The sequence below is a fragment of the Drosophila virilis genome, chromosome X (assembly GCF_030788295.1).
Source record: "Drosophila virilis strain 15010-1051.87 chromosome X, Dvir_AGI_RSII-ME, whole genome shotgun sequence".
NCBI classification, from domain to species: domain Eukaryota; kingdom Metazoa; phylum Arthropoda; class Insecta; order Diptera; family Drosophilidae; genus Drosophila; species Drosophila virilis.
Window position 1 is genome coordinate 7,714,677 of NC_091543.1, and position 12,969 is coordinate 7,727,645.

Sequence of the window (12,969 nt, forward strand, 5' to 3'; positions counted from 1 at the left end):
TAATAAACTGCACATTTCGAAATTACGCTTTTCACAAATACGAATTATCCAAATATTTATTATTATTTTTACATTGTCAAATACATCTCTTGGGCTTTTTTTTTTTTTTTATTTAAATTGGCCCCCAAACAAATTAGCACATTTTCTTGCAGAAATTCTTCAATTTAAAACATAATTTAGCACATTTTATAATTTGATTAATTTGCTGCTTGAAAAGGAAATTGGCTTAAATTCGAGAATCGAAATCGAATTCGAAACCGTATTATTCCACAAGAAGCTGGTAACAAGCGACTCACGCTCGAAGCTGCGCTTCAAAAGGCCGCTTTGGCCTCATCTTTTCGCTCAAATTAAGCTCTTATCCTTTTGTGTGCTGCGACGTACACACACACACACACTCACACATGCACACACATACACACGCGCGCGCACACGCGTGCGCTTAGCTGTTTACACTGTGGCGCTCTCAGTAAACAACGCAAAGAAGACACGCGGACAGACGCAGAGCGCGCTGAGCAGCTAATAATGAGCTTTGCCCGGCGCACAGCCTAATGAAAGCTACACAATTTGCCATTTCCACTATCAATTTCCATTGTTTGTGTCTGGGCGCTTGGCCTTCCAACATTGAACGTCATGCCCACTCCCACTCCCACTGCCCTCTCTCAGCTCCATCTTTCTCTCTCTCTCTGTTACATGCGCTCTCTCTTTGCTTTGGCATTTACTGTTATCAGTCGCGCGCCCATTGGGGTTAGGACTTCAATGCTGCGACTGCGACGCAACGTCGCTGCCGCTCACTGCTCACTGCCGCTAGCTGTCTGCTGCTCATCGCGGCAGCGGCAGCGGCAGCGGCAGCAGCTCTGACTGTGTATGCCTGCCTGTGTCCCCCGACCAGTTGAGCTTTTGCAGCGATCGCGTGCGGCTGGGCTCTGTCTCTGCATCTGTTACCAGCAAACGGCTACTGTTATTGTCACTGTTACGGCAACTGCGACTGCGACTGCTATACGCTATTGCTTGTGCTCTGCTGCTGTCGCTGTCAAACGAATTTTCCCGTCGCCGTTGCCGTTGCCGTTGCCGTTGCGCGTTTGCGTTTGCGTTTTTCAAGCCAATGTCTGGCACGCGTCGCGTCGAGCGCCAGCAGCTGCAGCAACGCAAACAGAAACAGTAACAATACAACAACAAAAACAACCGCAAACCAAACAAACAAACGAAACAAAATTTAAGCCAAGCAAACGAAACAAGAACAACTTTAACAACAATAACATTAAGCAGAGCTGTTTTGACTGCTTGTCTGTTGTTTCAAAAACAAAAACAAAAAAAAAAAAAAAAAACAGAAAAAAAAACGGACAAAAATTCCAACTGAAAAAAAATTTAATTAAATTTCGCCTCGGTTCGCGATTTTGTGTGTTTTCATTTTGTCTTCTTATTTTATTGTTGTTTTTTGCTGTGTGTGTGTGTGTGTGTGCGTGTATTTATGCACTTGTGTATGTTAAGTGCTGTTGTTTCATATATATATACATATATATACATTTACATATACATATACATATATATGTATGTGTATAAATACATGTATATTTCTTGTTGCTGCTTGTTTAACATGAAAGCTCTCACGTTGACAATTTTTCTGCTGGAAGCGCTGGAAATGCCCAACGTTGCAAGCTGCGCAGTTGTTGTTGCTGCTGCCGCTGCCGCTGCTGCTGCTTCTTCCTCTTCTTCTACTTCTGGTTTGCTGTAAAAAGTGTTAATTGAAGCACGCGCTGACGCGTCGCACGCCGACGCGTCACAGAGTGGGCGCGCGTTACGTTTGGCTGCTGCGCGTCTGATGAAGTGTTCGATGAAGAGTGGACATGTAGGGGGGAGGGGGAGGGGGGGGCGGTATTGATCTGCTCTGCAATGAAATTAATTCAAGTTTATGTAAACATTTCAACGCCGACGTCAATGGAGAATGCTACGCACTTTGCCAGCGCGTAAGAGAGAGTGTGATGGAGGGAGGGACGGTTGGTAGGGGGGGGTGCAGCTGAGTTGCTTGACTCGGCAACGCGCGCGCGCACCAATTGGGAATTATATAATAATAAAAGACGCGTCGCATGTTTTATTAAACAATTTTGGTTTGCCAGCAATTTTGGCAATTGAAGCTCATTTATCGCCCGAATCCCACAAATGGCAGTCCAAGTCCATTTTACCATGCACACACACATTCACAAACCACCCCCCCCGCCCTCCCTTGCCACCATCATGCCGCCTCCACCATAATTGGCATCAATCGTTCAATATACATCCGCTGGTGCCTCTCCAGCAGCGCCCATACCCACCCACCCACCCACACGCTCAGCCACCCAGCCTTAAACGCCCTCAATGACGATCAATGTACCCCCCCCCCCCCCCCTCCCACATATACACACACACACACACACACCCCCCAAGCGCCTAATTCTATCGCATTTTGTGCGTCAATGGCGACCGCCCGACGCAACTGAAATAGAAAAAAGTGTTTACTTTATTAATTTTAAGCTTTCGGCAGTTAAGAAACAAAAAAAAAAACAACACAGACACAAACACATCTACATGCAGCAAAAAAAAAAAAACGTTGCTTTTTTCATTGTTATGCGGGGTGAATGCCGCACATTAAGCGCAGTCCGGCGGAGCATTAGAGGAGAATTGACGGGGTAGGGGGGCATAGGTGTCCGGGTAAGAGCTGGCGTTACGTATCCCCACACCCAGCTATACAGGGTTTTGTATCTTTAGATACATTTGTATCTATTGCCCCAACAATAATATCTATAGATATCTACACATGTATGTACATATATGTATATCTATTATCTAGGCGTAGATCGGGCCTTCGACGACGGCATGTGCGAAACGGTGTTTATTAGATAACGAATAGCAAATTACCTATTTGAAGCGCAGTCAAAACAGACGGCACGATAGGCAAGGCGAGAGGGAAAGTGAATGGGAGCGGGAATAAGAGAGCGTGAAGGATTATAGAGAGAAGCAACAGGATAAAATGACAAAAGATCGGGACAATCTAAGGATCGAGTGGGGGAGAAACAAAGGCAAAATTAGGAAGAGGCAGAAAGAAAGCGGAGGGCGAAAGAGACGAAGAAAGAGAAAAAGGAAAGTATACAAAAACGAGTTTGACAGAGAGAGAGAGAGATGAGTAGAGAATGGCGAAAGTGAGCTGGAGAGAGTGGAAAAGATATTGCGATCAGATATAGAAAGAGAGATATGAACAGACGAACATAGCGAAAATTGCTGAAAAAGTTAAGGACACGTTGAGAAAGGAGAGAGATAGAGTATAAAGACAGCGAGTTGACAAAGGGGATTAAAAGATCGGTCACGATTTTGTGAATACATAAAATACAGAGCTATACAATGGGGCTTACAAACAGATGAAACAGACATGAAATCCACAACAATGTCTAGAATAAACAGTTAAATAAAGATACAAGTGAAAGTGGCATGAAAGAAAGTATCTGAAATAACAAGCAATGGATTACTTTGCAAAGTAAATAAACTGAAAGACAAGAGGTAAAAGAGAGAGAGAGAGAGAGAGAGAGAGGGAGAGAGAGAAGGGAGACAGACTGAAAGAGGGAAAGCCAGAGAGGAACTGATAAAGAGAGTGAAAGAGAGGGAAAAATAGGAAGAGAAAACACAAAAAGAGAGAGAGAGAGAGAAGGAGAAAAAGAGAGAGAACCACTTAATGGGTTCTACTTACTCGATTCTCGAACTTCAGGGATAGTCACAGAAAACAAAGAAATGAAGCTGTTGCGTTTAGAGAACTTTTATTATCTGAAAAAAAAAACAAAGAGTTTTTCTAGAGAAGTTTCTATTGTGTCTATGTCAGCTATATGATATAGTCTACCGATTCTCGTCGACATGGAAATGTTAACTGTGTGGAAGAATATAAAACCAAAAATAATCTCATCCCTAGTTTCATCAGGATAGCTTCAGAACTGAGCTAGTTCGCACAGTCAGCTGGATAGTAAGTATATGGCCTTAGAGATTCGACCATAAAAGCTGATCAAAAAAGGAAAATACATATATATATAATATAAATATCAAAACTTTAGTTGAGAAAGTTCAAGAAAATGAAAAGGAAATTGGGAAAATCTTCGGGAATTGAAAGTATACAAAAGATCTAGAATGTCTGAAGGGAACTAAGGAGGTACATATATACATATATATATAGAGCATACGCAAAAGTAAAACGCAGACAAAATAATCGCTATTTTTGGGATATTCTAGATGTGTTTATATTAGATTCAACATTAGTAAATAACGCATTTGATATACCCTAGAGTCAACAGGCTAAAGTCTAGATGATGCATTTCAGATTATCTGGCGGTACATTGAGTAAAAATCTAGCATTAATTGAGATACTCTCTAAATATGAGAGTTTAGCTTGGGTCCCTTTATCAGTGCGCTTTGCACACGGTTCAGTTCCGATTGACCGCGATATTTCTAGTATACATTTACTATATGTACATATACATGTATATGTATATATATGTGTGTGTGTGTGTGTGTGTATACGAGGTGCATGTTTAGACGGATGTTTATGCACATGTCCAGCTGCGCCCTGTCAGCCCCTCCCCCTTACTCGGTGCCCTCTTCTTGTGGACTGCAGCTGCAGTTTCATTTGTTCCGGCATATCTCGCCGCTTCCATATCGATCGGCCTACTTATAGTCGCCATATTGTGGCCTATAATGCGGGCACACACACACACACACACACACACACCGCACACACACATCGCACACACAAAAGGTGCCTCATACAACGGCGACGTTCCAAGGTTTCGAATTATTGTTGTTGTGGTTCGTTATCGCAGCGTACAACTTTTGCAAATGACGTCAAATGTTTCAGAGCGAAGAGCACAGCAGTCAGAAAGAGACAGAAAATTACACACAGAGAGAGAGAGGGAGAGAGAGGGAGAGAGAGGGAGCGAGAGAGCGTACAGTGATCGCTCGGCAATTAAAACTTACACTGAATACAATTGTTCCAATAATAGAAACGGAAATTTTCTGGAAACGTAATTTCTTATTTTTCGAAAAAAAAAAAAAAAATAACGTGTAGAAATGTGCACAAGATATATTGTGAAACTATTAAGTACACAATTGATCAGTATCAAAATTCAATTCTTTGTGAACAGATCCTAACTATCCAACCGTTTAGCCAACTATGCGAACTCACTTCGTGTGAAAGCTATCTTCTTGAAATTTGAAACAGATATGTATTTTTGCTGCAGCCAGCACATATATCAAGATCAGGCTGAACGGCAGACTATATCTGATAGTTGTCATAAGTAAAGATCGGCCAGAAGAGTCTAAGCGAACTTCAACTAGATTCTCTGAAAACTAAATACATGAATTTGATTCGTGTCTAAAAAAAATACACGGAAAAAAGTTGGTTTAGTTTGTTTGCGCGAAAAAAAATATGCACACTGAAAGTACACTAAAAAAAATTGGTCTTAAATTCAAGATAATTGTCGAAATAAAAGTAAGGAAAGTAATTTCTGATTATTTTCCGTTTTTTTTCATGATTTTAGAGAGTATATTATTCTAGAAGAATACAAAAATGTTTTGAGATTTTTTTCTTGATTTCTAAAAAGCATTTACGATAATATTTTAGTAGGAGTCATTTTTTTTTTAAATCAAGAAAAATATTCTGTGTTTTTATCCACCCAGGATAATATTCTTCTTCGATAATATTATTTTATGATAAAATACGATATAATATGGGAGCAAACTTTTGAAGTCAAGCAAAATATACTTTTTTAGTATTTTCTTAAAGGAGTACAATTTTTGAAATTAAGAAATGTTTTTTTGTTTCTTCTTCTAGGCTAATATATTTTTGTAGGTCAATATCCTGCTAGGATTATATGTATAAAGGATATGGTTATGCTAAGATTATATATATACATATATAGGATAAAGGATATGGGAGTAAATTGTTTATTTGGGATAATTTTCTTCTAGGAGTAATTTCCCGCAAGTAAAGCAAAACATTCTTCTTTTTGGAGGATTTTCTTTAATTTAGAAAACATTTTTGTTTAGTTCTTTGAAGCATATTTTCCTGAAGTTAAGAAAAATAATCTTATATCTTTGCTATAAAAATACAAAAATCTTAGAAAATTTCTTGTGCTTAAATTAAGAAATATTTTCATCTTATTGTTAAAGTTAAGTCTTAAGTTAAAGTTAAAGAGCACATTACTTTTTTTGAGTGTACTTCCAGAACGTCGTATTTTTTTTATGCAAAAGTCTGATTTATTTGTGGAACACTGTAGTTGGCATTCAGAGTCGAGTGTGTGAGTGTGTGTGTAACTGGATAGCTAGGTTTCCATTCCTGATACTCTATTGTTACCATTGTTGTTGTTGTTGTTGTTGTTGTTGTTGGCATTAACATTTCCATTATTATCATAATGCGATTGTTGTTCGGGTTTGCCTTGTCCCCGACTCTGCTTGGGCCGTTTAGTTCCGATTTTGGTTGATGTTACGTATTCCAATTTCGTTGTGCTTGTGGTTAAAGAGTCCACACACGCACACACACACACACACACACACACACGCAATTACCTAAGGCGGTTTTGGCGGTTTTGCAAACCGAACCGCAGATGGTTGTGCGAAGCGGCCGAGATGCCAGCACGCTCCTGCAATGCCTACTTAGATGCTGTTCTTGCTGTTGTTGCTACTCTCGCATATATCTGTATTAAATTTAATCAATTTTGATTGATGTGTGCGCCAATGCAACAGCAACAGCGACTGCGACACGCCGACAACAACCCAAAACAAGCACAAGTTTGTCGCAGCTTCAATTTGAGTTGAGCCACAACGAATTCCCGATGCGCTTACTGCACTTATTCAGCTGCATCTATTATAGGGTTCAAGAGTTGTTTAGACTTTAATCTTGATTTTTTGTGGAAATTAATTGCCTAATTTCTTAATCGCAAGCTACTTCGTCTCATGCCCCAATTCGCTGCCTGCTTCGTCTTCAACTTCATCTTCACCTCAGGGTAAAACCTTAACACTAAATAGCTCTCAGTTCTGTAGCTCTTAGGCATCTGAAAAGGAGACGCATTCGGGCTGCTCAAGTCCAATCTACACAGATTTAGAAACCATAAAGATAAAGAGATTTTCCATGGCTGGCTGCTCGACTTGCGACCTGCTCGACCCTCAAAATTATTCTTCTCCTAACCCCAGAAATCCTTTCTTGAAGACCTTCGGTGCATATTGTCCGATCTTAATGAAGAATAGACGTATGCATGCATATATTTGTATATATCTGTTCTTCTTTTTGGCTTGGGTTCGCATTGCATGGTTTCTGGTTTCTAACAATTTGCCAACACTGTTCATTGTAGGGTATACGCATAGTCAGCGTGCTCTTAGAGCTGCATATACATTTGGTTTTTGTGACGTGAGCTGCATTCGTCGGCGGGTCGCTCGGTGGGTCAATGGTGGTTGGCTAAGGCGCGAACAGGTTCGCAAATGCGCAGAAATCAATCACAGTCAAAGGCAGCAGCAGCAGCAGCAACAACAACAACAGCAGCAGCAGCAACAGGTGACAGGTGCCACAGAAATTGATGGTTCTCGATTTTCGGTTCTCGCTGTGCAGCTCATTGTGCCCGGTGGATGCAGTGCGTCTAATGCGCAAGTGCAAGTCGCATGTCCTGTAAAATGTCTGTGTGCGCACTCGCACTCGCACGACCGCCCGCAACAGCTGCCGTAGCAAGTACCGTTAACGGACAAGTAGGAACGACAAAAACAACGCCGCCAACATCGACGCCGCCAACGCCGCCGCCATCGCCGCAGGTGCGCATCTACGAGGACTTTGACAGAATGAGCGCCAAGGAGGTCTATTACAATGAGGCGGGCAAGAAGGTTACCGTCAAGCTGCTGCACTTTCCCGACGTTCTGCCCGAGGACATTGCCAAGCTGCGCTTCGATGACGAGGACGATCCCAATGCCGATGCCGATGTCGATGACGACGATGGTGTCGATAGCGATGCGGGTCGCGCTGCCGGCAGCAAGTCGCCCGCTAAGACCAGCGCCGACAGCGAGGATGGCGGCAGCGAGGCCGAAGCGCCCGCTCAGGATGCCAATTGCAATGCCACAGCAGCTGCCGGCACAAGCGGTGGCAACAGCAGCGGCGGCGGCGGCGGCGCCACAAAGAAAATCTTTCGACGCAAGCTATCCGGCAACAATATGCAGGCACGCAAATGCAGCCTGGCCTTTGCCCAGGCGCACGGCATCAAGCAGCGCGCCGAAAAGAAACTATCGATGCCCACCATTAGCATTACGGCCAATCCGGGCGAGCATGTCAGCTTGTCGGCCGGACGCAAATTATCGCAGCAGCATTCGCTGCCGCTGATGATGATGTCGACGCCGCCGCGTCGCAGCCATTCACCGCTGGGCCAGAGCCTCTGTCCCGGCTACATACAGTACTCCAAGTCGCTGCTGGAGGTGCCCATGCCGCGCGATTATGGCTATGCCAGCAGCGACGATCTGAGCTCCGAGTGGGACTCTGATGTGTCCACGTCGGCGGCCTCAACCACAGCGGGAACGGGCTCGGGCACTGCGGCCGCGTCCGCAGCAAGCGGCACCAAGAAGGTAAGACGACGTTGGCTGCCCTGCTACGTGTTGCTGAACGGTGATCAATTGGCTTTACTCGGCTTTATCCGAGCTTAATCGGCTTTATCCGGAGTTATCCGCAATTATCCGGAATAATGCAAAATACAAATTACTGCTGTTCAAGTTAAAAAATTGACCGATAGTGCCGCCCTTAAGTCCAATGTGTTTATCCGTGGTTATCCGGCTACATTTTACCGACGATATCCCACATTTTCAGCCCTTGGCGTGTTATTCTCTGGCTACAACCGGTTAAAACATATCTGGCGCTTAACCAGTACATTAAGAATATTGGCTACGCTCTTGTGCTTATCCGGCGCTAGTCGACATTTTACGGCACTTGTGCAATGCTTAGACGTCACTGTTAAGCGTTGTTAAGCATTGACGTCATTGGCTGTACTTTAAGATCTAAACTGTCTGCTTATCCTGAACTATTCAGCGCTTATGTGGTGCTTACTCAGTTGTTTCTTAAGCACATACGCCATTGGATATACTTTCAGTTCTGTTCGGTATTATCCGACATTATCCGGCGTTATCCGCAGCTTTACAACGTCCATTTGGACTCGTCGTAGGCGCGCCTCAAGAACTAAGTGGCGCGCATCTGGCGTTAATCAAGATTTGGCCGACCTTATCCGGCCATATCTGAGGCTTACCCAACCCGCTTATCCAACGCTTAGCTAGTAGTTACTCAATCACTGACGTCATTCGCTCCGGCTGTACATCCGAAACTCGTCCCATTTCGAGCTATCAACTTTTATCGTCTTGTATTCGTAATGGGCACCGACCGGGGAGGTGGCGGGCGTCCATTACGGCGTCGCGGGGCGCAGCTGTTGGAAATATCACAAACCAAGTTTTCAATGAATCGTTTTATTTAAGTGTCGCCATCTGACGAGCAATTACAACAGCCGCCAGATGGCGCCACGGCTATAAACAAATATTGTCATTCAAGTAGTTGACATATTGATAAAACATTAAAAACCATATTTAATTACGTTTTTCTCGCTTTTATCTTTTGTCAGAGCTCCGGCTGGCGCAAAATACGAAACATTGTGCAATGGACGCCCTTCTTTCAGACATACAAGAAGCAGCGCTATCCGTGGGTGCAGCTAGCCGGTCACCAGGGCAACTTCAAGGCCGGTCCCGAGCCGGGCACCGTCCTCAAGAAGCTCTGCCCCAAGGAGGAGGAGTGCTTTCAGGTGCTCATGCAGGATGTGCTGCGGCCCTATGTGCCCGTCTACAAGGGCCAGGTGACCAGCGAGGATGGCGAACGTAAGTCCTATAATAAATCAGTATAACTATGATTGACTGACTGACCGATTGACTAACTAGCTGATGTAATGTCTGGCTGCGTCAGTATTTGTGCTGACTGACTACATGATTGAGATTGCGCTGAGCGAATGATTGATTGAATTGCTTGATTGACTAATAGATATTCTGACTGAATAACTTGATGACGGGCTGACTCATTGATTGTGCGACTGACTGATTTACTGTATGCCTGACAAACTGATGAACAGACCTAAATATTATTTTGATTGATTGCCTTTTTGTGCTGATTGCCCGAATAAAAAGCCAACTTACTGTCTGACTCATGAACTGACTTGATGACCGTCTAATTAGGTTACCAGGTTAATTTTCATACTGAGTTGATTGATTGACTGACAGATTTACAAGCTGACCGATTGGATAACTGACTTATCGGCTGACTCATACACTGACTGACTAATCAAATGTGTAATTGTTTTATAAATTGACTTAGTGTCTAGCTAGATTGATTGAGCGAATGATTGAATTTCTGACTGATTGATTAACCACTTAATGACTGATTGATTGACTGCATGATCAAATACGCAACTTTCTGACAGACTATGTGATTGATTGATAAATTGATTGATTTACTGACTGATTGATTGGTAGACTGATAGGTTGACTGTGCAATTGATTGATTTACTGACTGATTGATTGGCAGACTGATTGGTTGACTGTACGATAAATTGATTGACTTACTGGCTGTTTGATTGACCACTAACTGACTGATTGATTGACAGACTAATCAAAAACGTAACCTTCTGAGAGACTGGCTGATTAACTATGTGATTGATTGATTAATTAATTGATAAATTGATTGACTTACTGACTGATTGAATGACCAATTCTCTGAAGCTCTGTATAATCTCAACTCTGTGTTACTTTCAGTCTATTTGCAGCTGCAGGATCTGCTTAGCGACTATGTGCAGCCCTGCGTGATGGACTGCAAAGTGGGTGTGCGCACCTATCTGGAGGAAGAGCTGTCCAAGGCCAAGGAGAAGCCGAAGCTGCGCAAGGACATGTACGACAAAATGATACAAATCGATGCACAGGCTCCCAATGCCGAGGAGCATGCGGCCAAGGCGGTTACCAAGCCACGATACATGGTCTGGCGCGAGACCATCTCTAGCACCGCAACGCTGGGCTTTCGCATTGAGGTGGGCTTTCGCATTGTGGTCTGCTTCTGATCTAAGCTCATCTCTTTATTTCCTTCTCTCAACAGGGCATTAAGAAAAGCGATGGCACCAGTTCCAAAGATTTCAAAACGACCAAGTCACGCGAACAAATTAAATTGGCCTTCAACGAGTTCCTCAGCGGCCATCCACATATTCTGGTGCGTTAAACCCTGTAACCTGTTCTATATTCCCCGGCAGTGGGTATTATGTCATAAGTAATCCCAGATCTGTCATGTCCGAGTCCTTAAGGTCATGTCGCGTCTATCTAACCATGTGCATTATCTCAGCATCGAGCTATGCCCATCGAACTTACATAGATTCGTTGTTTTGGCTGCAGTCTGTATATACACTCGTGGCCAAAATAATAAGTACACTGATTGTTATAGTTATTTCATCTGCTTTCTACTTTATTTGAACTTTGTTTCTTTCTGTACGAAACTTATAATACTTGCTGATCCAGAATTTGTATGCTTAGTAGATAGATCTCCTATTCTATATGCCCCTAACCGTTTATATTGATAACGTTATATTACCGCCTGCTTAATCCGACCTTTGGTTTGTGCTGCTTTTACAGCCACGCTATATACAACGCTTGCGGGCCATTCGCGCCACCCTGGCCGTATCCGAGTTCTTTCAGACGCACGAGGTGATCGGGAGCTCGCTGCTCTTTGTGCACGATCAGACGCACGCGAGCGTTTGGCTAATTGACTTCGCCAAGACGGTGGCACTGCCTCCGCAGATGCATATCGATCATTATTCGGCGTGGAAGGTGGGCAATCATGAGGATGGCTATTTGATTGGCATCAACAATCTCATTGACATATTCGTCGAGCTGCAGGCGGCCATCGAAACGGAGACCGCAACGGGCACAGCATCTGGCACCGGTTCCGGCACTGGTTCCGGCTCCGGTTCGGGTTCAGCTTCCGGTTCCGGTTCGGTTTCACCAGCGCCCGCCTCGAGCGGCCAGGATGAGGAGGCCGGCAAGATGTGAAAGCCAGAGCAAGAAAATAAAAATCGATAAAATATATATATATATAAACATATATATACATATCGAGATATATAGAAAACTATATAGTTAACGATAATACTGAAGCGTTCCATGGGGCTGCGCCCCGCCAAGGAAATTTCCTAGCACATTCCGCAGAAATGTGTTAAAAAAAAGCAACAAAATGAAATATGAAAAATCAATTAATTAACCATTACCCAAACTTAGTCTAGTTGTCAATCATATATATATATATATATGCATATATACCTACTTGCGTATGTATGCAATTTTTTTTTTGTTTTTTTTCCCACTCTCTCTTTAACCCGTTAAGATTAAAAGCAAAGACTGAACAACAATATGCGTATACCTATACACAGATATACATATATATCTACACACACACACACACACACACACATATACATATTATATATATATATATATATATATACACATATATCTATATATATGTATATATAGTTAAATTCGTTGTGCTCCTGCGTTGCTATTGTAGTTGTAATTTATTAATGCAATTCGCACAGAAACAATGCGCAGCAAATACTGTAACAACAACAAAAACAAGTTCAAGTACTATTTACTTATAAAAATAATGTTATTAATATTATGTGTATTTGATTATCTTCTAATAACTACATACTAATTATGTGCACTATTAAAACTCATGTAAACCGTTTAACAAACAAAACTCGATCACTTTTATTTTTTGTGCTCTTTCAACGCGTTTTTAAAAATTTGAAAATTGCGCGCGTATTTTTGCCGCGCGCCCTGAAAGTAGGCAAAAAATATTGTTACCCTTTGCAGCTTGCTTCAAGTCGCACGGCCAAAACGTATATTTATCAGTTTTGACAT

The 12,969-nt window shown here is 42.7% G+C and overlaps 1 protein-coding gene across 3 annotated transcripts; it reads left to right on the forward strand.

The window, feature by feature from the left end:
• Positions 1 to 893: 893 nt before the first annotated feature.
• Positions 894 to 12,799, forward strand: IP3K2 (Inositol 1,4,5-triphosphate kinase 2). Of its 3 annotated transcripts, none has more exons than XM_070210507.1 (6): positions 894 to 1,478; positions 7,613 to 8,607; positions 9,645 to 9,894; positions 10,822 to 11,090; positions 11,156 to 11,266; positions 11,683 to 12,798. In XM_070210507.1, the coding sequence occupies exons 2-6, from the start codon at positions 7,663 to 7,665 to the stop codon at positions 12,097 to 12,099; spliced, it is 1,992 nt and encodes a 663-aa protein (XP_070066608.1). In that variant the 5' UTR covers positions 894 to 1,478; positions 7,613 to 7,662; the 3' UTR covers positions 12,100 to 12,798. The 3 variants fall into 3 exon arrangements, with proteins under 3 accessions (XP_070066608.1, XP_070066940.1, XP_002056982.2); XM_070210839.1 differs by having other exon boundaries at positions 894 to 1,158; XM_002056946.4 differs by lacking the exon at positions 894 to 1,478 and having other exon boundaries at positions 6,228 to 8,607; positions 11,683 to 12,799.
• Positions 12,800 to 12,969: the final 170 nt, after the last annotated feature.

Excerpts from the sequence above, each read along its gene's own strand:
- IP3K2 (XM_070210507.1), top strand. The coding sequence starts at position 7,663 with ATGTCCTGTAAAATGTCTGTGTGCGCACTCGCACTCGCACGACCGCCC. Across the intron at positions 8,608-9,644 it reads CAGCAAGCGGCACCAAGAAG|AGCTCCGGCTGGCGCAAAAT; the intron begins GTAAGACGACGT and ends ATCTTTTGTCAG. Across the intron at positions 11,267-11,682 it reads GCGGCCATCCACATATTCTG|CCACGCTATATACAACGCTT; the intron begins GTGCGTTAAACC and ends CTGCTTTTACAG.